The sequence below is a fragment of the Carcharhinus amblyrhynchos genome, chromosome 12 (assembly GCF_965287045.1).
Source record: "Carcharhinus amblyrhynchos chromosome 12, sCarAmb.v2.hapA, whole genome shotgun sequence".
Taxonomy (NCBI): domain Eukaryota; kingdom Metazoa; phylum Chordata; class Chondrichthyes; order Carcharhiniformes; family Carcharhinidae; genus Carcharhinus; species Carcharhinus amblyrhynchos.
The window spans coordinates 4423947-4450454 of record NC_137335.1 but is presented as its reverse complement, the minus strand read 5'-3'; the positions used below and the strand labels follow the sequence as shown (position 1 = coordinate 4450454).

Here is a 26508-nt window from a genome sequence, read left to right as displayed (position 1 = left end):
AGTAAGGGTAGCACAGTGGCACAGCAGTTAGCACTACTGCCTCACAACGCCAGGAACCTGGGTTCGATTCCCGGCATGGGTCACTGTCAGTGTGGAGTTTGCACATTCTCCTTGTTTCCTCCAGGTGCTCCGGTTTCCTCCCACAGTCCGAAGATTAAGTTAGGTTGATTGGCCATGCTAAATTGCCCCTTAGTGTCAAGAGGATTAGCAGGGTAAATATGTGGGGTTACAGGAATAGGGCCTGGGTGGGATTGTGATTGGGTGCACACTGGATGGGCCAAATGGCCTCCTTCTGCACTGTAGGGATTCTATGATTCAATGGCTTACCTTAACAGTGCAAAGAAGTTACTGTGAAAATCCCCTGGTCTCCACTCTCTGGTTCATGTTCGGGTACGCTGAGGGAGAACATAGGCCCTATTCACGTGGCCCCATAAATTTACCATGGCTAATACCAGTGACACTAAGGGGCATTTAACATGGCCAATCCGCCTAATCTGCACGTCTTTTGGACTGTGGGAGGAAACCAGAGCACCCGAAGGAAACCCACGCAGAAAATGTGCAGACTCCACACAGACAGTGACCCAAGGCCGGAATTGAATTCAGCTCCCTGCGAGGCAGCAGTGCTAACCACTGCGCCACTGTGCTGCCTATTCCACATCAGGCACACAGCTCAAGGGGTTTCGGCCAATTTCCAGCCATGGAAACTGGGCATGGTCTCAAAGTAAGGAGGAGCAGATTAAGGACCGAGTTGAAGAGGAACTTCTTCACCCAAAGGGTTGTGAATCTGTGGAATTCCCTGCCCAGTGAAGCAGTTGAATGTCTTTAAGGCAAGGATAGATAAATATTTGAACAATAAAGGAACTAAGGGTTATGGTGAGCGGGTGGGTAAGTGGAGCTGAGTCCATGAAAAGATCAGCCATGACCTTATTGAATGGCGGAGCAGCCTCGAGGGGTCAGATGGCCGACTCCTGTTCCTAGTTCTTCTGTTCTTCTGTTAGTGAATCAGATGGGTTTTTAATGACAATTGATGGTCCTTTCATGGTCACTATTAATGAGACTAGCTTCATATTCCAGATTTACTAATTGAATTTAAACCCATGTCCCCAAAGCCTTAGAAACATAGAAATTAGAATCAGCAGGAGGCCACTCGGCCCTCTGAGCCTGCTCCAACATTCATTTTGATCATGGCTGATCATCAGATTCAATATCCTGATTCCCCCCTCCCCCCATATCCCTCGATCCCTTTAGCGCCAGGAGCAATATCTAATTTCTTCTTGAAATCACACAATGTTTTGGCCTCAACTACTTTCTGTGGGAGTGAATTCCACACATTCACCACCCCCTGGGTGAAGAAATTTCTCCTCACCTCAGTTCTAAAAGGTTTACCCCTAATCCTTAAACTATGACCCCTAGTTCTGGACTCCCCCACCATTGGGAACATTCTTTCTGAACCTCTCTGTCTAACCCTGTTAGAATTTTATAAGTTTCTATGAGATCCTCTCTCACTCTTCTAAACTTCAGTGAATATAATCCTAACAGACTTAGTCTCTCCTCATATGACAGACCCGCCATCCCAGGAATCAGCCTGGGAAACTTTCTCAGCACTCCCTCTTAGAGTAGGGACAACTTTCCTCCAATAAGGACACCAAAACAGCACAAAATACTCCAGATGTGGCCTCACCAGCACCCTTAACCTGAGCTTCTGGATTTCTGGTGACATTACCACTGCGCTGCTGTCTCCCCTTACATTGCTAATTGCCAGACTTATTGTTGGGTAGTGAGTTTAATGAACGATTGGAATACAGCAACTTCATGACCCTGGCAGGGTGATTAAATGTGATCTGCTGTTTTCACAAGGCTAACAGTGAAGTAACACAAAGCACGGCACGGTAGCACAGTGCCTCACAGCCCAGTTTCAATCCCGGCCTCGGGTCACTGTCTGTGTGGAGAGTGCACCTTCTCTCCGTGTCTGCGTGGGGATAAGCCATGCTAAATTGACCCTCGCGTCGGGGGAAATACGTGGGGTTAAGGGGATAGAGTCTAGGTGGGATTGTGGGTGGTGCAGACTTGATGGGCAGAATGGCCTCCTTCTGGCGTGTAGGGATTCTATGATTCTATCCTGCAAACATGTAATGATCAGCAATTTACACGGTATCTGTTTTTAATTCATTCGTGGGACATGGGTGTCGCTGGCTGGCCAGCATTTATTGCCCAACCCCAGTTGCCTGAGGGCGGTTGATAGTCAACCACATTGCTGTGGCTCTGGAGTCACATATAGGCCAGACCGGGTAAGGACAGCAGATTTCCTTCCCTAAGGACGTTAGTGAACGAGATGGGATTTTCCGACAATCAGCAATGGTTTCATGGTCATCGGTAGATTCTTAATTCCAAATTTTTTTTACTGAATTCAAATTCCACCATCTGCTGTGGCGGGATTTGAACCCGGGTCCCCCAGAACACTAGCTAAATTTCTGGATTAATAGTCTAGCAATAATACCACAAGGTCACCTCTATCACTCCACAGGTTGCTGGCTGTCTTACACGTTCTGGGGCAGTGCGCACCGTTCAGGCTCTGTTATATCTGTTCCATATCCAACCCAGAATCAATCAGGTCTCACCTGGGATGTGCAGCCAATTTTCCTGTCAGGACTGTTAAATTTAAGCCCAAACCCCCCACCTTTCCTGATTGGAAAATGTGTCCCGGTGGATTAAAATGATGATTACGTCCTGACAAATTGCATCTAATGCTGCCAAGTGTTGCTGTTAAGGAGCAAACAAAACATCAGGTCACGATACTGAAATTACAGTGATTTAGCTGCTGGGTATCTCATGACCGTTCTTGCAAACATTCCCTCTAATTAGAGAACTAACGGAACTGGTCATTGCAACCAGTGAGAGAAAAAGAACATGTCGAGACTTGCCCATTAACATGTCCAAAACACTTTGCTTTGAATCGAGTGTTAAAAACATACTCTGGCTTGCAAAATAATTGCAGCATTCACATTTCTATAATCTCGTTTTAGTCCCTCATTATACTATTGCTATGTTTGCACCAATGTGAAGGGGGATTTGGCAGCCTTCAATGTGAAAATTGATAGTAATTCACAAGCTTACTGGACGCACGGAAAGTCTGTGCTGCAGGAGACAAGCTCGCTTTGGTTTAGCCTTTACCCTGGGGTGGCATGGTGCCACAGTGGTTGGCACTGCTGACTCACAACGCCAGGGACCCGGGTTCAATTCCAACCTCGGGTCACTGTCTGTGCAGAGTCTGCACCTTCTCCCAGTATCTGCATGGGTTTCCTCCCACTTTCCAAAGATGTGCAGGTTAGTTTGATTGGCCGTGCTAAATTGCTCCTTGGTGTCAGGGGGATTGGTAGGATAAATATGCAAGGTTACGGGGATAGGGCCTGGGTGGGACAATTGTTGGTGCAGGATTGATGGGCTGAAAGGCCTCCTTCTGCACTGTATGTGTTCTATTTAACTCCAATCTATGAGCAAAGGTCCCTAAGCTGAAACTATTATCTGACTCACTGCTGAGATCTGTTTTTGGGACAGGTATTTAGTACTTTCGCTTTTATTTTTTGCAGCAAATTTGACCTTACTGGTTACGTTTCAACACTCAAGACATGACAGGGGTGCTGGAGAGGCGGAGGGGGTGGGGTGGGGGGGATGCGGTTTGGGATCATGTGCCAACCGACGCAAGAACAGCTTCTTCCCTGCTGCTGTCACATTTTTGAATGGACCTACCTCGCATTAAGTTGATCTTTCTCTACACCCTAGCTATGACTGTAACACTACATTCTCTCTCGTTTTCATTTCTATGAATGGTATGCTTTGTCTGTATGGCCAGAAAGAATACTTTTCACTGTATGTTAATACATGTGACAATAATAAATCAAATCAAATCAAAGACTAGAGATAGTCATCAACTTCAGGAAGCTTAGTGGAGGACCATGCCCGTGTCCATATCAACGGTGATGAATTGGTTGAGAGCTTCAAGTTTTAGGTGTCCAGATCATCAACAACAGGTCCTGGTCCCTCAGTGCTGACACTATAGTTAAGAAAGCCCACCAATGCTTCTACTTTCTCAGAAGGCTAAGGAAATTCAGCATGTCCACTATGACTCTCACCAACCTTTACACCATAGAAAGCATCCTTTCCGGATGTATCACAGCTTGGGATGGCTCCTGCTCTGACCAAGTCTGTAAGAAACTACAAAGTGCTGTGAACGTAGCCTAGTCCATCAAACCAGCCTCCCGTCCATTGACTTTGTCCACATTTTCCACTACCTCAGAAAAGCAGCCAGCATAATTAAGGTCGTGAATGTAGCCCAATCCATCACACAAACCAATCTCCCATCCATTGACACTGTCTACACTTCCTGCTGCCTTGGCAAAGCAGCCAGCATAATTAAGGACCCCACACACCCCGGACGTTCTCTCTTCCACCTTCTTCTGTCGGGAAAAAGATACAGAAGTCTGAGGTCACGTACCAACCGACTCAAGAACAGCTTCTTCCCTGCTGCTGTTAGGCTTTTGAATGGACCTACCTTATATTAAGTTTATCTTTCTCTACACTTGTGTAACACAACGTTCTTCACCCACTCCTTTCCTTCTCCCCTACGTATGTTTTTACTGCGTAAGAATAGTTCTCACTGCATATTAATACGTGTGACAATAATAAATCAGATTGAAGGTGTAAAGTCACACTGTTGTGCTGGTTCATGCTAGTCTGAGATTTGGACCGAATCCATCTGTTGGGCTTAATTGAATCGCCACTGAGTGGGTGCCAGTGTCAGATAAATGCCCCAGTGTAGCTCGCCAGTCTGGGAGACTGGGAAATCAGCCTGATCAGGGTTCCATTCCCACTCCCCCCCAAATTGCTTTCAATTTCCTTCTCTTGTGACTTCTCCTTGAAGATATTAATTCCATGCTGGAGGATTGGTGCAGGTAGCAGTTATCTCCAGTGTCCACTGCTCCAGCAACAATGTGTGTGTAAATTCTCGGGCGGTATATTAGTGAGACTCGCCTGAGTGAGATCGTAAAATCCCACCTGGGAGGGATGTTGCAGTCAGGGTTGATGATGAGTCAGGCAGAGTGTTCCAAATCCTAACCACTCATCCCATCGATAAAAGCTTTGCCTCAAGTCATCTCTGCTTCTATTGTCCCTCACCTCAAATACATACGAACATGAGGGCTGGAGGTGACCACTTGACTCTTCCAACCTGCTTCACCATTTAACAAGATTGTGACGGATCTGACTGTAATCTCCCACCTACACCCGCCCCCCCCAGATAATCTTTCACTCCCTTGTTTATCAACAATCTATCACACTCTGCCTTAAAAATATTTAAAAATCTTTTTCCATGGAGAATGCACCAGTTGAATGTGACTGACAGATAACTGCCAAGCATCATTTGAGATTTAAACCAGGTAGTTTGATTCAATTTGGTCAAGGCATTGCCCTGGAGAAATGAAACAGCAAATGGCTGTCATTTATTCTGTTTACTGGAAATAGGCTCAATGCACGTCACTGTCTGTAAGGAACTGCATAATAATAAACGCAGCTTTGAGTACATGCAAAAGTCCCACCCTGCAAGCTCATCTGGGGTGGCACAGTGCCACAGTTACTGCCCCACAGTGCCAGGGACCAGGGTTCAATTCCAGCCTTGGGTCGCTATCTGTGTGGAGTTTGTACGTTCTCCCTGTGTCTACATGGGTTTCCTCCAGGTGCTCCAGTTTCCTCCCACTGTCTGAAATGCGTGCTGGTTAGATGGATTGGCCAAACTAAATTACCCCTTATTGTCCAAAGGTGTGCACATTAGGTGGATTGGCCATGTTAAATTGCCTGTTAGGGTTCAAAGCTGGGCAGGTTAGGGAGACTGGCCATGTTAAATTGCCCCTTAGTGTCCAAAGATGTGCAGGTTAGATGAATTGGCCTTGCTAAATTATCCCTTAGTGTCCAAAGATGTGCAGGCTAAATGGATTGGCCATGGGAAATGTGTGAGGTTAGGGGGATAGGTCTGTGGGGATTGGGTGCTATTTTGAAGTCCATGCCAGCTCGATGGGCCGCATGTCCTCTTTTTGTACAGTAAGGATTCTATGGTTCTAAACACCACAACTCTGCTTGTAAGTGTGCTGTAATTTCTAATATCCTTGTAAATTGCCACTAAATGAATCTGTTCCCCAAGTTCAGAAGTATGGAAATGATTGTTATTTTAAAACCTTGTGTTTTTCAGGAAGGCACTCTGCCCAGATTTACTCACATTTCTGCTGTCCCACCTCTTTTTCGTCGGAGAAGTCTATACCGAGCGAAAACCTCAGTGGAATATCAGCGCTACGTAAGTACGGAATGAACAGCCCAATTTTAACTGTATTCAGGACTGGGCTGGGGGCGGAGGGCGCAGGGCAGCATGGAGGCGATATCTCTCGGTTCAGGTGAGTGGGTCCCACTGACACAAGGCTGAGTCATAAGAACATAAGAACATAAGAAATAGGAGCAGGAGTAGGCCATCTAGCCCTTCGAGCCTGCCCCGCCATTCAATAAGATCATGGCTGATCTGTCGTGGCTCAGTTCCACTTTCCCGCCCTCTCCCCATAACCCTTAATCCCCTCTCTTATCAAAAACCCATCAACCCGCGTCTTAAAAATATTTAGCGAGGCAGCCTCCACCACTTCAACGGGCAGAGAATTCCAGAGATTCACCACCCTTTGAGTGAAGAAGTTCCTCCTCAACTCCGTTCTAAACCGCCCCCCCTTTATCTTGAGGCTGTGCCCCCTAGTCCTACTGTCCTTTTTGAGCGGGAAGAGTCTCTCCACCTCTATCCTATCCATCCCATTCATCATCTTATACGTCTCAATGAGATCTCCCCTCATTCTTCTAAACTCTAACGAGTACAAGCCTAGTTTATTCAGCCTCTCCTCATAGCTCAACCCCCTCAACTCCGGTATCAGCCTAGTAAACCTCCTCTGCACTCCCTCCAAGGCCAAAATATCTTTGCGAAGGTGCGGCGCCCAAAACTGCACACAGTACTCCAGCTGCGGCCTCACCAATGCCCTATACAGCCGCAGCAAGACCTCCCTACTTTTATATTCAATCCCCCTCGCTATGAAGACCAGCATCCCATTCACCTTCCTGACCACCTGCTGCACCTGCAAGCTGGGTTTTTGCGACTCATGCACAAGGACCCCGAGGTCCCTCTGCACCGTCGCCTGCTGCAGTTTTTCGCCCCGTAAGTAATAGTCCTTCCTACCATTCTTCCTACCAAAGTGGACCACCTCGCACTTGCCAACATTAAATTCAATTTGCCATTTCCTGGCCCATTCACCCAGCCTATCTAGATCCTTCTGCAGACTCTCCACACCCTCCGCGCAATTTGCCATTCCCCCAATCTTGGTGTCATCAGCAAATTTCGACACCCTACACTCGGTTCCCTCCTCCAGATCATCTATATAAATGGTAAAAAGCTGAGGCCCCAGCACCGACCCCTGGGGCACTCCACTAGTCACCATCCGCCAATCCGAATAGCACCCGTTGACCCCCACTCTCTGCCTCCTATTTGACAACCAATCCTCTATCCACGCTAACACCCTACTCCCAACTCCATGTCCCTCGACCTTCTGCAATAACCTCTTGTGAGGGACAAACTTTCTGAACATGATTCGTGCAGCTAAATTATACCCTGACATATTAACCTCTTTAACCTGTGATTATCCCGCTCTCCGCTTACACTGTCTGTACCTGTAAAGACCTGATTACCTGTAAAGACTCGCATTCCAACCATCATCTTGCCCCTGTCCATATGCCGTGTTTGTGATCCTCCCTCTCCACTCACCTGATGAAGGAGCAGCGCTCCGAAAGCTCGTGATTCCAAATAAACCTGTTGGACTTTAACCTGGTGTTGTGAGACTTTTCATTGTGCCCACCCCAGTCCAAAGCTGACATCTAGAATCATAGAATCATGAAATCTACGCTGCCCATCGAGTCTACACCGACAACAATCCCAACCCAAGCTCTATCCCTGTAACCCCACATATTTACCCTCTTAGTCTCCCTTACACTAAGGGGCAATTTATCACAGCCAATGAACCTAACCTGCACATCTTTTGAGTATACGAGTAAACCAGAACGCTTGGAGGAAATCCACGCAGACATGGGGAGAATGTGCAAACTCTGTACAGGCAGTGATGCGAGGTTGGAAGCGAACCTGGGTCCCTGGCACTGTGAGGCAGCAGTGCCAACCACTGAGCCACCGTGCTACCCCATTTAGTTCATCGAGTCTGCACCGACCACAATCCCACCCAGGCACTATCCCCAGAACCCCATCCTAGCTAGTCCCCCTAACACTAAGGGGCAATTTCTTCGCATGGCCAATCCACCTAACCCGCACATCTTTGGACTGTGGGAGGAAATGGGAGCACCCGGAGGAAACCCACACTGACACGGGGAGAATGTGCAGACTCCACACAGACAGTAACCCAAGCTGGGAATCGAACCCGTGTCCCTGAGAGGCAGCAGTGCTAACCACTGTATCATCTTGCCGCTCACAATGTTTGTAAAATAATCAACCTTGCTAATTTCAGTAATTCTTGCTGCAGAATAAATCCACAAACCATTTAAAAGTAAACAGAAAGCAAAAAAAAGGTTAAGAACGGGATTAAACCAAGTCCTAACCCAATATAGATAGGTGCATATAGCTGAGGTATCTTCCATTTTCTACTCTTTCTGTGCTTCTTTCATTGTCCAGAAGGGGACTCCCTTCCCTCGCTGTACACCTCCCATACACACTCCTCCATTGATTGCCTGAATCTGTACCCTCTGCATTTTGGGGAGACTGTGTCTGCTTGGAGGTCGGGCTAGAGAGAGGGAGGTTATTCTGGGAACTGCAGAGATGAAAGTAGAGCTTGTGAGGGTGGGAGCCAGGATGTCATGACCTGCCCTTCTACTTCAAAGCATGACTGGATTCATGAGTATCAGAGAGGAGGCCATTCGGCCCACTCAGTCTGCACAGACCACAATCCCACCCAGCTCCTAGCCCCGTAACCCCATGCATTTACCCTAGCTAATCCCTCTGACACTAAGAGGCAATTTATCACAGCCAATCCACCTAACCAGAGCGTCTTTGGACTGTGGAGAAAACCAGAGCACCCGGGGGAAACCCACGCAGACACAGGGAGAACGTGCAAACTCCACACAGTCACCCAAGCCGGGAATTGAACCCAGGTCCCTGGCACTGTGAGACAGCAGTGCTAACCACTGTGCCACCGTGCTGGCTCAGTAATAGTTCCGATGCCTCTCTCTTGTGTACTATTGCGTGTGGGCAGCATGGTGGTTAGCACTGCTGCCTCACAGCGCCAGGGAGCCAGGTTTGACTCCCAGCTTGGGTCGCTTCCTGTGTGGAGTTTGCACATTCTCCCCGTGTCTGCGTGGGTTTCCTCCGGGTGCTCTGGTTGCCTCCCACAGTCTGAAAGAGGTGCTGGTTAGGGTGCATTGGCTGTGCTAAATTCTCCCTCAGTGTACCCGAACAGGTGCAGGAGTGTGACAACTGAGGGATTTTCACAGTAACTTCCTGTAAGCCTATTTGTGACGCTAATAAATAAACTTTAAACTTGAGGTGTGTACTGGTGAGAAAAACAGCGCTCTGAAAGCTAGTGGCTTTTGCTCCCAAATAAACCTGTTGGACTTTAACCTGTGAGACTTCTTACTGTGTTTACCCCAGTCCAACGCCGGCATCTCCACATCGAGAAAAGCAATAAACAGCGAGATGGGTCTCCCTGGCTGCAGCGGGGCTGGACCTGAGGCACCGAGGGAGCTCAGTCTGATCTGAGGAAGAAGCAAGTGGATCTTGCTGATGGAGTAAGGACACTGTCCCCACTCTAACACTAACAATGTCCCACAGGCCCACATCAGAGGAGGATCCACTGTTGCACTGTCTTTAGTCTCGCGGATATTTTAATTTATCACCTAATGTTGGGGTACTGAGTAACTAGAGGAAAGTCCAGGTCATTTAGGAATGTGTTTATTTCCAGCCCTCCTTTGTGAACTTGTGTGCAATTGCACAGCGAGTGTTTCTCCCACTGGTTCAGTTTAATTTCACAGTTGATATTGGTGTTGTGACTGATCTGTGCCACTGGATGGAGAGCTTTGCCAAGGATTTTTGCCACATGTTTGTTGTGACTGCCACAGTTCACAGGGAACAGGGACCTTGCAGCCTGCACTGGGCAGCACGGTGGCACAGTGATTAGCTACTGCCTCACAGTGCCAGGGACCTGGATTCAATTCCAGCCTCGGGTCATCACCTGTGTGGAGTCTGCACATCCTCCCCGTGACTGCGTGGGTTTCCTCCGGGTGCTCCGGTTTCCTCCCACTCTCCATGGATGTGCGGGTTAGCTGGATTGGCCGTGCTAAATTGCCCCTTAGTGTCAGGGGGATTAGCAGGATGAATATGTGGGATTACGAGGATAGGGCCTGGGTGGGACTGTGGTCGATGCAGACTCGATGGGCCGAATGGCCTTCTTCTGTGCTGTAAGGATTCTATGCTCGCTGGAAGCTATTTGCTCAAATGCTTCTTTCGTAGAACAGAAATTTAAAAATCAACTAAAATTCAGAGGACCTGCAATTTATGCACAGTGGCACAGTGGTTAACACTCACAGTGCCAGGGACCTGGATTCAATTCCAATCTCAAGAGTTCTCCCCATGGGTTTCCTCTGGATGCTCCGGTTTCCTCTCACAGTCCAAAGATGTACAGGTTAGGTGGATTGGCCACGCTAAATTGCCCCTTAGTGTCCCAAGATGTGTAGATTAGGGGGATTAGCAGGGGTTAGATTGGTGGGGTTATGGGGATAGAGCCTGGGTAATATGCTCCGTCAGAGAGTCAGAGCAGACTCTGAGATCGAGTGACCTCTTTCTGCACTGTAGGGATTCTGTGATTCTTGTTTGATGATTCAGATTTCTTATTTAAAATTTATAAAACCTATACAATGATATAACTCTTTTCACACCCTCAGGACAAAGCATTTTACAACCAATGAGATATTGTTTGAAGTATTGTCACTGCTGAGATGTAGGAAATGTCGCAACCAGTTTGAACACAGCAAGATCCCACACACATAATGACCCAGATCAGCTGTTTTTGTGATGCTGATTGAGGGACAGATTTTGGCCCAGGACACCTGGAGTAACTCTCCTCTCCGAAATAGAGGACCAGGGCATCATTTCTATCCTGTGCCTTAGGGTGGGCAGGGGCCTTCTCTTTAGTTAGCAGCACGACATTGCTGACAGTGCAGCACTCCCTTAATGCTGTCCTGCTGTTTACATATGTAGGTATGTTAATTCTTTCTGGTTGTATCACATCTTGGTCTGGGCTCCTGCTCTGCCCAAGACCACAAGAAACTACAAAGGATCATGAATGAAGCCCAATCCATCACGCAAACCAGCCTCCCATCCATTGACTCTGTCTACACTTCCTGCTGCCTTGGAAAAGCAGCCAGCATAATTAAGGACCCCACACACCCCGGACATTCTCTCTTCCACCTTCTTCCATCGGGAAAAAGATACAAAAGTCTGAGGTCACGTACCGACCGACTCAAGAACAGCTTCTTCCCTGCTGCCATCAGACTCTTGAATGAACTATCTCTTATTAAGTTGATCTTTCTCTACACCCTATCTATGACTGTAACACTACATTCTGCACTCTCTCCTTTCTCTTTCTATGAACGGTATGCTTTATTCTATAGCGTGCAAGAAACAATACTTTTCACTGTACGTTAATACATGTGACAATAATAAATCAAGTCAAATCAAATCCAAAAATATGAGGATATGAATTAGGGGCAAGAGGAGGGCACTCAGCCCCTCGAACCTGCCCCATCATTCAATAAGATCATGGCTGATCTGATAATAGGCTTGTACTCGTTAGAGTTTAGAAGAATGAGGGGAGATCTCATTGAGACGTATAAGATGATGAATGGGCTGGATAGGATAGAGGTGGAGAGACTCTTCCCACTCAGAAAGGACAGTAGGACTAGGGGGCACAGCCTCAAGATAAAGGGAGGGCAGTTTAGAACGGAGTTGAGGAGGAACTTCTTCACTCAAAGGGTGGTGAATCTCTGGAATTCTCTGCCCGTTGAAGTGGTGGAGGCTGCCTCGCTAAATATTTTTAAGACGCGGGTTGATGGGTTTTTGATAAGAGAGGGGTTAAGGGTTATGGGGAGAGGGCGGGAATGTGGAACTGAGACACGACAGATCAGCCATGATCTTATTGAATGGCGGGGCAGGCTCAAAGGGCTAGATGGCCTACTCCTGCTCCTATTTCTTATGTTCTTATGTTCTAACCTCAGCCCACATTCCTGCTGACCCCCGTTAACCTTTCACTCCCTTATTAATTAAGAATCTATCGAGCCCTGTCTTAAAAACATTCCAATGTTCTGCTTCCAACACCTCTCGTGGCAGAGAATTCCAAAGCCGGAATCTTACCACCATTCACGCCGACGGGATTTACCCATTCCGCCGCAGTGAGTGGAGATTTCGTTGACCGCCAAATTCTCCGGCCTTGCTGCAGCGGGAGTGTGGAGTGAATGGTCAGTAAGATAGAGTCTGAGAGAAAAAAAAGTCCTTAACTCTGCCCTAAATGGTGTTACCATCACCGAATCCCCCACTGTCAACATTCTTGGTGTTACCATTGACCAGAAATTCAACTGGATTCACCACATAAACACAGTGGCTACAAGAGGAGGTCAGAGGCTAGGAATCCTGCAGTGAGTAACTCACCTCCTGACTCCCCAAACCCTGTCCACCATCTACAAGGTACAAGTCAGGAGTGTGATGGAACACTCCCCACTTGTCTGGATGGGTGCAGATCCAACAACATTTGAAGCTCGACACCATCCAGGACAAAGCTGCCCATTTGATTGGCACCACATCCACAAACATCCACTCCTTCCACCACCAACACTCAGTAGCAGCAGTGTGTACTATCTACAAGATACACTGAAGCAATTCACCAAAGATCCTTAGACAGCACCTTCCAAACCCACGACTATTTCCATCTAAATGTACAAGGGCAGCAGGTACATGGGGAACACCACCACCTGCAAGTTCCCCTCCAAGTCACTCACCATCCTGACTTGGAAATATATCACCGTTCCTTCACAGCCGCTGGGTCAAAATCCTGGAATTCCCTCCCTAACGGCATTGTGGGTCAACCCACGGCACATGGACTGCAGCGATTCAAGAAGGCAGCTCACCACCACCTTCTCAAGGGCAATTAGGGATGGGCAATAAATGCTGCCCAGACAGCGATGCCCATGTCCCACGAATGAATAAAAAGAAAATGGGCAGCCTTTCATTTTGAAAGAGTGGCGTCTAGAGCTTCTCCCACACCGGGAAACATCCTGTCCACATCAACCCTGTCAAGAGCCCTCACGGTCTGATGTGTTTCAATCAAATTGCCTCACACTGGGTTCAGAGTTCCAGCCTCTAGATTGGGGCTTGGACTCTGGAGCTATCACTGAGCCTTGTCTGACCTCAAGATATTTTAATATTTCATATCTACTTACAGAGTGGACTGTTCTCATGTGGCCTTCTTTGCTGTTATCTCTGAATCAATTTGTGCTATCAGGCTATGTACAGCGAAACCCATTCTTCCAGGTGGAATATTCGATCAGTTCCAGCTAGTTACCTCCAGGGATTTCTTCTTCCACGTTCTGTTGGACAGAGTAGTTCAACATTGCACAGCACAACGTAGGAAATAGGATCAGGAGAATGCCATTCAGCCTCTCATTCCTGCCCTGCTGTTCAACTAGAATCATAGAATCTCTACAGTGTAGAAAGAGGCCATTTAACCCATCGAATCTATATGAAAACTATCCCAAACAGGCCCTATCCCTGTAACCTCACATATTTTACCCTGCTAATCTCCCTGACGCTAAGGGGCAATTTAGCACGGCCAATCATCCTAACTCTCACATCTTTGGACTGTGGGAGGAAACCAGAGCACCTGGAGGAAACCCATGCAGACATGGGGAGAATGTGCAAACTCCATCCAAGCCGGGAATTGTACCCGGATCCCTGGCACTGTGAGGCAGCAGTGCTAATCATTGTGCCACCGTGCCGCCCGGCTAGATCATGATGAACTAGATCATGTCTGATCTTTTACTCAGTGCCTTTTTGCCAGGCTATCCCCATATCCATTGACATCCTTAGTGTCTGGAAATCTATCGACCGCTGTCTTGAAGGGGTGGCATGGTGGCACAGTGGTTAGCACTGCTGCCTCACTGCGTCAGGGACCCAGGTTCAATTCCGGCCTCAGATCACCGTCTGTGTGGAGTTTGTGCATTCTCCCCGTGTCTGCATGGGTTTCCTCCGTGCGCTCCGGTTTCCTCCCACAGTCCAAAGATGTGTGAGTTAGGTGGACTGGCTGTGCTAAATTGACCCTTAGTGACTGGGGGGTTAGCAGGGTAATTAAATGCTTTTATGGGAATAGGGCCTGGGTGGGATAGTGGTCGGTACAGACTTGATGGGCCGAATGGTCCTCCTTTGTAGGGATTCTATGAATACACTCAACGACTGAGCTTCCATGGCTATCTGGGATAGAGATTTCTGAAGATTCAACACCCTGTGAGTGAGGTTCCTCCACATCTCAGCCCTAAGTGGCCGAACCCTTGCTCTGAGATGGTGACCCTTGGCCACGGGAAAGGAGCAACGGGAGTGGAACTAATCGGAGAATCCACCAAAGTGCCAATACAGGGCCGAATGGCCTACCCTGTGCTACACCACTGCGTGGTTCTATGCTCGGGGATCATTCAAAGCCTGGTATGTGATTGCCCGCTTCTGTGGTCCTTCTCTGCAGTTGGAGATTGGAGCTGTTCTGGATGGGAAAGCAGGAATATCCACTGCCAGATGGTCAGCAGATAGTTTATGGATTATTAAATATTAAAGTTTATTCTCTGAGTTTAGAAAGATTACCCTCTGGCTGTACCAGAGGCTGATGCTCTGGTCAATTATTCCATTTCGATGTGCTGAGTCCAATTACCCACGTCCATTTCTGGTTATTTTAAACCTTGCTTTAAACTTCAGTAAATGAAAGAAAGAGGGATATTATTGGGAACCACAATGGGTCTCATTTAGCTTCAAACGTCTGAATCGACGGATCAATTCCTCCCATTGCTTGACGCGTTTTGGAAAAAATGCTCTGGTGAGTTCTGACTTTGTAAGGGTGTTACGGATAATCCTGTCCTGTCTTTCCTTACAAAGTGCCAGCAGCAACAACAATACTCTGCATTCGCATAGCACCTCCAAAGTAGTAAAACCTCCCAAGGGGCTTCGCTGGAGCAATTATCAAAGAAAATTTGACCCTGAGCCACATAAAGAGATATCATTTCAAGCTCGGTTAAAGAGGTAGATTTAAAGGAGCACATTAGAAGAGAGAGAAGTAGCGAGGGTTGGGGGTGAATGCCTTGTGTCTTGGTGCCAAATTTTGCTTTCTAATGCTCAGTTTATTTATTAGTGTCACAAATGGGCTTGCATTAACGCTGCGGTGAAGTTACTGTGAAAATCCCCTTGTCGCCACACTTGAGTACACCGGGGGAGAATTTAGCACGGCCAATGCACCCTAACCAGCACGTCTTTCAGGTTAGAAAGGAAACTGGAGCATCCAGAGGAAACCCACAAGGGGAGAATGTGCAGACTCTGCACAGTGAGTGATCCAAGCTGGGAATCAAACCTGGGTCCCTGGTGTTGTGAGGCAGCAGCGCTAACCACTGTGCCACCCTGCTGCCCCAAGAGGAGCTTGGGTTTTTTGCTATGTTAAATGCGCTATATAGATACAACACTCTTTGCACCTCCATTTTCTGGTCTTCACCATTTAAGAAAGTGTTCTGATCTCTTGGATCCGAAGCGGATGATCTCTCACTTTCCCATTTTGCAACAGTTGTGCCCATTTTCTTAACCCACCTCTGAAATCTGTATTACTGATCTGAACCATTTACTGACCCATCTCAGTTCGTGAGAACTGCAGACCTGAGTATACAACTCTCAGTAACTGCATCCGAGTCATTGGTCTATATGGTGAGGTCGTGGGTACAGGTCCACGGGACAAAGCTAACCAGGCACACCTTCCCTTTCCTCTCACTGCCTCTCCCCTCTGTGCTGTAGGGGTACAAGAGGGAAGTCAAGAGTTATTTATCGCTTTATGGAACGAGTTCATCTTCGAACCACTGCATTCTTACTCATTTATCATTGTCTATTTTGTCCTAGAAAAAAATTGAGATGTTGCGACTCATTGAATCCAGGCAGGGATTTAAAGGTACCGTTGTCAAGGTGAGATTTTGCCGTTATTCTCATCCCTCTGAACCTAACTTCCGGAAAAGAGCAAACTTCCAGAAAATAGGATTCTGACATTTCTGACTTCCACCGGGCTCTGTACCTTTTGTATTCCAGTCGCAAACGCTGGAGTAACAATGGCTGGAATTTTACCGTCCTGCCAACCAGGGGAATTCATACAATCCCCACAGTAAAGGAGGCCCGGAGGAAACCCACGCAGACACGGGGAGAATGTGTAAACTCCACACAGACAGTGACCCGAGACTGGAATTGAACCCAGCTCCCTGGCGCTGGGAAGCAGCAGTGCTAACCACTGTGCCACCGTAGTTCAGTTCGAGTTCGGATTTTGATGGTTAATGATACTTGATGCTTTATTCTAACAAGCTGTGTTTAATCCAGGGAAATCATTAGCAAAAACAACACCCTCCAGCGGAGTTGGAACTGTAGAAATTGGAGAAACTTATTTGTATCTCTGAGTTACACTCAGCCCCACTGCACAACTTCCCCCTTAGATTCAGCTAATTGTCAGCAATTCTAGTTGCCGAGGCAATTCTCCACCATCACATTGATGTTCCAAACTCCACAAGATGCCTGACGCAACTCCCTCCATTCCATGTGCCACCTCAGCGCTATCCAGAAATAATTCCTTGCGTGAGTCATCAATACTCAATACTGTTCAGCTTTTCACCCTGTTATAATCATAGAATCCCTACAGTGCAGAAAGAGGCCATTCAGCCCATTGAGTCTGTACCGACCACAATCCCACCCAGGCCCTATCCCCATAAACCCATATATTTAACCTGCTAATCCCCTGACACTAAGAGTCAATTTAGCACGGCCAATCCACCTGACCTGCACATCTTTGGACTGTGGGAGGAAACTCGAGCACCAGGAGGAAACCCACGCAGACACAAGGAGAATGTGCAGACTCCACACTGACTGTGACCCAAGCCAAGAATTGAACCCACGTCCCCGGCAATGTGAGGCAGCAGTGTTAACCACTGTACTCTCCCCGAAATTCCTACCATACCAACATTGAGACATCATACAACTCCTGACAACAAATTCACATGTGAGGGGAGACCGTTTACATACCCCCTCTCCGGGCTGACTGCCGTTGATTGCAATATTCTACAGACTAACGATGCGCTGTGATGGGCACATGTCCCAGAGGCAGGTCCCACCCTCCGGCTCCATTTTTAAGTTGGCGCTGAGCAATTTGATTATGTGCCATGTCCTACCCTGAGCGCTGGTCACCATTAGCATTGGGACAACAGACTGCAGGAAATAAATAAAGGCCTCAGGACCAAGGCCATTCGGCCCTGAGCCTCTGCCACATTGAGCAGCTCTGAGCTGGGGCAAAGGTTGGTTTCTTGTGGATGCTGTGAGTGATTTTCCGTTAAATTTGGCTCCGATACTCTGGGACCACAGAAAACCCATGTTCCAAACTGTATTACAGTTAGTAAAGAAACTACAGCATACAAAGATTATACTTATTGAACAGTATATGAGTCATTGATTATCTACAAGGTTCTAAGGTGAGCAGACACCCCTAGCCTTGCTCCCCACTTCAGTATCGCCCTCCTGCCCTTCCCTCTCTTCATCCTCCTGTTCCTTTCTCTCCCTCCTCCTGTCGTCCCTCTCCATCCCCACTGTCTCAGTCCCCACCCACCCCTATCATTCTTGCATCAGGGCCGCACAGTGGTTAAGCACTGCTGCCTCATAGCGCCAGGGACCCAGGTTCAATTCTGGCCTCGGGTAGCTCGCCTGTGTGGAATCTGCATGTTCTCCTCGTGTCTGCGTGGGTTTCCCCTGGGCGCTCCGGTTTTCTCCCACAGTTCAGAGATGTGCGAGATGGTGGATTGGCCATGCTAAATTGGCCCTAGTGAGAGGGGGTTCTAGCTAGGGTAAATATGTAGGGTTATGGGCATAGAGCCTGAGTGGGATTGTTATTAGTTTAGGCTTGATGGGCTGAATGGCCTCTTTCTGCACTAGAGGGATTGTATGATTCTATGGGAGAAGGAGGCTATTTGGCCCATTGAGCTAAACTGACAACATTGTCAGTTTATGTCCCTAATTATGCTGGCTGCTATGTTGAGGCAGCGGGAAGTGTAGACAGAATGGAAGGCTGGTTTACGTGATGGATTGGGCTACATTATGTCGATCCTTGCAGTCTTGGGCAGAGCAGGAGTCCATACCAAGCTGTGATACAACCAGAAAGAATGCTTTCTGTGGTGCATCTGTAAAAGTTAGTGAGTGTTGTAGCTGACATGCCAAATTTCCTTAGTCTTCTGAGAAAGTAGAGGCGTTGGTGGGCTTTCTTAACCATAGTGTCAGCATGGGGGGGACCAGAACATACTGTTGGTGATCTGGATACCTAAAGATTTGAAGCTCTCGACCCTTTCTACTTCGTCCCCATTGATGTAGACAGGGGCACGTTCTCCTTTACACTTCCTGAAGTCAATGACAATCTTCTTCGTTTTGTTGACACTGAGGGAGAGATTATTGTTGCCGCGCCAGTTCACCCTCAGAGGGATACTGCCCTCGGGCAATTAGTGACGGGCAATAAATGCTGGCCAGTCAGTGACGCCCATGCCCCACGAATGAATGAATAAATACGGTGAAGCTTTGGAAAAATGTAATGAGGAGGAAATAAAAGATGATTGTCCTCTCAAAGCAGCGCACGTTCTGACCACAGGAAACATATTTATGTATTTACTCACCTAAGCACGAGGCTGAACCGAGCACTTGAAAGTTACAAAAATAGCAAAGCTGTCAGAAAATTGTCTTTCGAGTGTTTGCACTGCTGGCGTATGTTTTTGTGTGCGTTCAGCAAACATTCCTTTTCACTGCATTAACAAAGTGACTGATGTTTGTAAAATACACTGTGGCTGGCTCCCAGAAAATCCAGCCAACCTAATCGGTCACATTAGCTGATCTTGTCAGGCCATCTCTGCAATTAGCCCACTTCTGTGCTTTGGTTTGGGTACAGCTCATCTGTTGAGTGCGATCAATGTGACCTGAAGTGTTTAAACATGTTGAGAGAGTGCCGAATGTTTGCTCTCTGTGTTTACGCTATCTCGCGGCTGTGAAAGGAAGCTTGATCCCTTCTCCTCGCTGTGTGTGAGCCCACACTTACCCATCTCGGTCACACGTCTGCAGATAGGTGGCAAAAGTGGGATAGAGTTGTTACTTTTAAAAATTTATTTAACGTCGCTGCGTTAACACTGCAATGAAGTTACTGTGAAAAATCCCCTAGTCGCCACATTCCAGCGCCTGTGCAGATGCACCGAGGGAGAATTTAGCACGGCCAATGCACCCTAACTAGCATGTCTATCAGACTGTGGGAGGAAACTGGAGCACCCGGAGGAAACCCACGCAGACACAGGGAAGAATATGCAGACTCTGCACAAACAGTGACCAAAGCCCGGAATCGAACCTGTGTTCCTGGTGCTGTGAGGCAGCAGTGCTAACCCACTGTGCCACCATACCACCTTCATCCACAGATAAGTGGCAAAAGCAGGATAAAATCTTTACTTAAAATTTTCTTTTATTGTTACAAGTAGGCTTACATTAACACTTCAGTGAAGTTACTGTGAAAATCCCCTAGTCATCACACTGCAATGCCTGTTCAGGTACACTGAGGGAGAATTCATCATAGCTGATGTACCTAACCAGCACGTCTTTTGGACTGTGGGATGAAACCGGGGCACCCGGAGGAAACCCACACAGACATGGGGAGAATGTGCAGACTCCGCACAGACAGCGACCCAAGCCAGGAATCGAACAGCAAATGAGCAATGTTTTAGGGACCATATTCGAGAAAGAATGAGGGGTAGAGAGACGGAGATGTTTATGGAGCGAATTACATCCAAAACTCAGGACCCAGGCAGCTAAAGGGACAGAGACCCGTGATGGAGTGATTAAAACCAGGGGTGTCTCAGACACCAGAATTAGAAGTTTGCAGGACTGGAGGAGATGACAGAGAGAGGGAGGGGCGTAGGGCTGGAGGAGATTACAGAGAGAGGGAGGGGCGTAGGACTGGAGGAGATTACAGAGAGAGGGAGGGGCGTAGGGCTGGAGGAGATTACAGAGAGAGGGAGGGGCGTAGGACTGGAGGAGATTACAGAGAGAGGGAGGGGCGTAGGGCTGGAGGAGATTACAGAGAGAGGGAGGGGCGTAGGGCTGGAGGAGATTACAGAGAGAGGGAGGGGCGTAGGGCTGGAGGAGATTACAGAGAGAGGGAGGGATGACACCAGGGAGATATTTAAAAACAAGGATAAGAATTTTAAAACCAAGTTTAAAGTTTATTTAGTTAAGTTTATCAAGTTAGTTGCAAGTGGACTTAACACCGCAATGAAGTGACTGTGAAAATCCCCTAGTTGCCACACTCTGGTGCCAGTTTGGGTACACTGAAGGAGAATTTAGCATGGCCAATGCACCTAATCAGTACGTTTGTCAGGTAGTGGGAGGAAAGCCACACATACACAGATAGAACGTGCAGACTCTGCACAGACAGTGACCTGAGCCAGAGTAGACAGGACGAAACTGTCCCCACTGGACGGCAGAGTCGAGAACCAGAAGACATTAACTTAAGACAATTGGAAGAAGCTGCAATGATGATAATGAGGCAGTGGTGTTGTGGTATTGTCATTGCTCCAGTTATCCAGAGGCCCAGGGTAATGTTCTCGACACCCAGGTTCAAATCTCACCATCGCAGTTGTTGAAATTTGAATACTGTAAAAAATCTGGAATTAAGAATCTACTGATGACCATGGAATCATTGTCAATTGTCATAAAAACCCATCTAATTCACTGAGGTCCTTCAGGAAAGGAAATCTGCTGTCCTTACCCTGGTCTGGCCTACATGTGACTCCAGAGCCACAGCAATGTGGTTGACTCTTAAATGTTCTCAGGGGTGGGGAATAAATGTCGGCCCATGAACAAGAAATAAAACACATAGTGAGTGGATAGGATGTGGGATGCACTGCCTGAGAGTCTGATAGCCAAGGTTTTCGAACAGAAGTTGGATAAGTCTCTGAAATATTAAGATTTTGTAGGGCTGTGGGGATAGGGCAGGGATGTAAGACCTGTTAATTTGCTCTTGCAGTGAGCTAGTCTGAGCTCGATGTGCTGAATGGTCTCCTCCCATGCTGTAACCATTGTATGAATCCATTCTGCGACACAAAAATTTATGGTGCTCTGTGTTTTAATCCAATAACCATTCTCTAATGGTCAGTTAGGATCAGCTTGAACTGAGATCCTTGAGAGATTATTCACACAAAACCAGCTGAAAGAGATGAGGCACGCATTGATTGATCTTTTAAGTAGAATAAAGTAGTGCTTGCTTAATCAATACCAACATCTTCCCATCGATCCACAGGCAGAGCAATAGAACTTGACACAACACGGTACAAAAGAATCTCACTTTGCCATTCACTGAACTAGTTAAATGTAAGGCAATGTTAAAGATATTTCTCAAAAGATTCACATAAGGAACCTTATCTGGCTTTTAATAGAAAGCTCTTGGCCTTCATGTGTCTCTGTGTTTCTCTGTGACTAAATATCTGTTGAAGAAATGCACTTTGGGAAGGATATGTTGCATCTTAAGGAGGTAGAATAAAGATTCAGCAGAATGATATCGGGTCTAAAATGGGAGGTTAGGTACAGACTAGGCCTGTATTCCTTTAAGTGTAGAATCATAGAATCCCTACAGTGCAGAAGAAGCCATTTGGCCCTTTGAGACTGCACCGACTCTCTGAGAGAGCATCTTACCCAGACCTACCCCCCGCCCAATCTCTGTAACCTCCTGCCCTCTCCCCCACCCTATTCCTGTAACCCTGAAGATTTATCATGGCCAGTCCACCTATCCTGTATACTTTTGGACACTAAGGGCAATGTAGCATGGCCAATCCACCGAACCTGCGCATCCTTCGGACTGTGGGAAGGAACAGGAGCATCTGGAGGAAACCCATGCAGACATGGGGAGAACTTGCAAACTATACACAGGCAGTGACCCGAAGCTGGAATTGAACCCGCGGGGCTGTGAGGCAGCAGTGCTAACATTGTGCCACCGTGCCACCCTGATTAATGGTGATCTAATTGTGGTGTTTAAGATGATTGAAGGGGTTGAGAAATTACTTCCTCTGATGGCGGAATCCAGATCAAGGGCGCAAAACATTAAACTGAGAACCAGGCGGTACAGAATGTCAGGAAACATTTTCTCAGATAAAGTGTGATGGAAATCACAGACATGTGATTCCTTATTCTGGACCACACCACAACAGGAAGTAGTTTCCCTCTCTACCCCATCCCATTCAAAATCTTACACACCTCAATTAGATCATCCTCCATTCTTCTATAGCATCTTAGAATCCCTACAGTGCAGAAGGGGGCCATTCAGCCCATCGAGTCTGCACTGAGTCTCTGGCAGAGCATCTTACCCAGGCCTACCCCCCTGCCCAATCTCTGTAACCTCCTGCTTTTACCCCACTAATCCCCCTAATCTATATATCTTGCAATTTAGCATGGCTGATCCACCTAACCTGCACATCTTTGGTCTGTGGGAGGAAGCTGGAGCACCTGGAGGAAACCCATGCAGACACGGGGAGAATGTGCAGACACCGCACAGACATGGGCAGCATGGTGGCACAATGGTTAGGCACGGCAGCCTCACAGTACCAGGGACCCGAGTTCGATTCCCAGTTGGGGTCATTCTCCATGTGGGTTTCCTCCGGGTGCTCCGGTTTCCTCCCACATTCCAAAGATGTGCAGGTTAGGTGGATTGGCCATGATAAATTGCCCCTTAGTGTGAGGGGGATTAGCAGGGTAAACACAAGGAGCTGTGGGTATAGGGGCCCAGTGAGTCAGTGCAGACTCGATGGGCCAAATGGCCTCCTTCTGCACTGTAGAGATTCTATGATTCTACAGTCACCCAAAGCATGAATTGAACTGTGAGGCAGCGGTGCTAACCACTGTACCTCCCGATATTCATGGGAACTTGAAGATAACAAATGTTTATTTAATTCCTGTACTGGTCCTGGTAATATACACGTCCAATTCCCCTAATACCAAATTGGTTGAATGAAGTGAATGCATTGATTCTGCTGTCAATATGGGTTAGTTTTTACAGAGACCTGCATGGGTTCCATGCATTCCATCTCATTAGTGTTCAATTTCATAAGGAACTAATGCTTTAGGTGATTACCCGTCTAGATGTGTGGCAAGGTGAACTAGGGAGAGATTTTGCAGTGATTGTACTTTTTTAGGACTCTTCCTGGTATGTAAGAAAAATGAATGCTTGTGTCTTTTTTCCCCTGCTTCACAGAAAGATGGAACCATACACAATGGGGCCATTCAGCCCATTGCGCCTGTCCTAGCTCTTGGAAAGAGCAATCCAATATTTCCCACTCCTTCCCTTGTAGACCTACAAACGTTCCCATTTCAAGTATTCCGCCAATTCCATTTTGTAAGTTACTTTTGAATTTGCTTCCACTGTCCTTTCAAGCAGCACATTTCAGATCACACTAAGTCAGTGTGCAACATCTCAAAAAGGTTTTGGCACAGTGGTTAGCGCTGCTGCCTCACAGCGCCAGGGACCCGGGTTCAACTCCAGCCTCGGGTCACTGTCTGCCTGGAGTCTGCACATTCTCCCTGTGTCTGCGTGGATTTCCTCCGGGTGTTCCAGTGTCCTCCCACACGCCAATGATGAGCAGTTTAGGGAGATTGGCCATGTTAAATTGCCCCTTAGTCACCTGAGATGTGTAGTTAGGGAGATGAGCAGGGTAAATATGTGGGCTTATTGGGATGGCGTCTGGGTAATATGCTCCATCAGGGGGTTGGTGAAGACTTGATGGGCTGAATGGCCTCTCATTACTCTGCAGGGATTCGATGATTCATTTTGTCTCTGGTTCTTTAGCCAGATCCCTTAAAATCTCTAAACGAATTGGCCAGAAATTCCAAGGAATTAACAAGATTCCGAATCATTTACTGGAAACAGAATCCAAAATCCTTTCTGGAGGGAAATGGTTAAATATTTGAGAGACAGGAGGTGTTTTTTTAAAAAGGATTGGAGCTTAACTCTTGTGTGAATGCTGCTCAGGGTAATTTGCTGTGTAATCTCCCCCCCAATGTGTGTGAAAGCATGGAGCTTATTAGCACTTTCTCCTTGGCACGAAGATCCAGGCAACATTGGAAGCCCAGATGTGATAAATCTGGCCGTACGCCAAGGTTTAAACATAGAAACATAGAAGATAGGAGCAGGAGGAGGCCATTTGGCCCTTCAAGCCTGCTGCACCATTCATCACGATCATGGCTGATCATCCAACTCAATAGCCTAATCCCGCTTTCTCCCCATAACCTTTGATCCCGTTCACCCCAAGTGCTATATCCAGCCGCCTCTTGAATACATTCAATGCTTTGGCATCAACTACTCCCTGTGGTGATGAATTCCACAGGCTCACCACTCCTTAGGTGGAGAAATGTCTCCTCATCTCCATCCTAAATGGTCTACCCTGAATCCTCAGACTGTGAACCCTGGTTCTGGACACCCAGATGTGATCAGTCTGACCGGACACCAATTGCTCTATGCCACTGAGGTTCCGCTGATAATTTATAGCTTTATTGGAAGAAAAAACACTTTTTTTTAAACTGATGAACAGCATCATGCGCTACAAGCAAAGAATTCTGAGTAGGATGTCTAAATTAAAAAGTCATTAGCACTGCAGTGGAAGTCAGAGTTTGTATTTTGGCATGCGCAAAGGCTTTACCCCTCGCCAATCACCCTGTTGGTGCAGGATGTACTAATCTTGAGCCTTGGAGCAACCCCTCTGTTCTGGGAGATAGGAATGATTGGGTCTAACTGTAATCTGATTGCAGTTAGACGTTAAGATAGTTATATTCTCTTGATGCCCTGTGTGTGTTCTTTGAAGTTTCATCTGAGTTGTGCACTAAACTGACAAAGGTGATCCTGAGTTCATTGATGCATTCGAACCCTCATCGAACCCTGCCCTGATATAGCACAGACGGAGGCCATTCAGCCCACAGTGCCTGTGCCAACTCTGCTCAATCTCCCAGAATCTGAAATCTCCCTCCACCTCCCAACCACCCCATCAACTATTTACCAAACTCCTTTGGAAAATGATTATTAGAATCTGCTTCTGCCATCCTTTCAGGCAGGGCATCCCAGATCACAATAATTTTGCTGCATAAAAAATGTAGCTTCATCGTGCCTTCCTCTTAAACCTGTATTCTCTGCTTACTGACCCGTCTGCCAATCGAAACACCTTCTCCGTATTTACCCAATTCAAAGACTTCATAGAATCCCCTGCAGTAGAGAAGAGGCCAATCTTCCCAAGAGTCTGTACCAATTCTCTGACAGAGTATCTTACAGTGCCCTGACCTATTCTCTGTAATCCCACACATTCATCATGGCTAATCCATCAACCTGTGTCTGTGTGGGTTTCCCCTGGGTGCTCCGGATTCCTCCCACAGTCCAAAGATGTGCAGGTTAGGTTGATTGGCCAAGCTAAATTTCCCCTTAGTGTCCTGGGATGTGTAGGTTAGAGGGATTAGCGGGTAAATGCGTAGGGATAGGGCCTGGGTGGGATTGTTGTCAGTGCAGACTCGACGGGCCGAATGGCCTCTTTCTGCATTGTCTGGTTTCTAACAGCCCTGGTACAATTCTGGGAAACAGCCTCTCTCCTCTGTCTAAAGCATTGACATCCCTCCTAAGGTGGCTGGGCTGAATGGACTCCTTTTTCACTGTAGGGATTCTATGAGAATGAATGCTGGCCTAGTCAACAGTGCCCACATCGAGTGAGCAGATAAATATGGAAAAAGGAGCTGGGTCATTGTCTGAATAATCTTTTCCAATTGGTGTCCTGTGTAATGACAGTTGCCGTTATTTCCCGATGCAGCCGAAGGTGAAATGTGTCAGTCCGGAGGTGGAATTACATCCTCGCTCTCACACCAAATCCCCCTTGCTCACAGAGGAAGAACTGAGGACTCTGACAAGGTACGATTACCGCACTTGTGCTCATTTGAAAAGGCAGGGAACAGTTCAGTTAACATGAGCCACTTTTCAACCACAGATTGCAGACAGGAAGGGTGTGCCTTCGGATGTTTGACATTAATTCAGTAAAATTTTTCACTTGTTAAACAATTAATCTTTCACTGTAAAACAATTC

At 47.2% G+C, this 26508-nt stretch overlaps 1 protein-coding gene across 1 annotated transcript in view; it reads left to right on the top strand.

The window, feature by feature from the left end:
- The first annotated feature begins 6101 nt into the window (after positions 1-6101).
- LOC145350685 (uncharacterized) overlaps positions 6102-26508 on the top strand; it is a 107270-nt gene continuing 86863 nt past the window's right edge. The window contains exons 1-4 of the mRNA XM_080199895.1: positions 6102-6128; positions 6239-6340; positions 16256-16318; positions 26239-26336. Of these exons, the coding sequence (XP_080056021.1) occupies positions 6102-6128; positions 6239-6340; positions 16256-16318; positions 26239-26336 (290 nt within the window). The remainder of the gene's footprint in view (positions 6129-6238; positions 6341-16255; positions 16319-26238; positions 26337-26508) is intronic.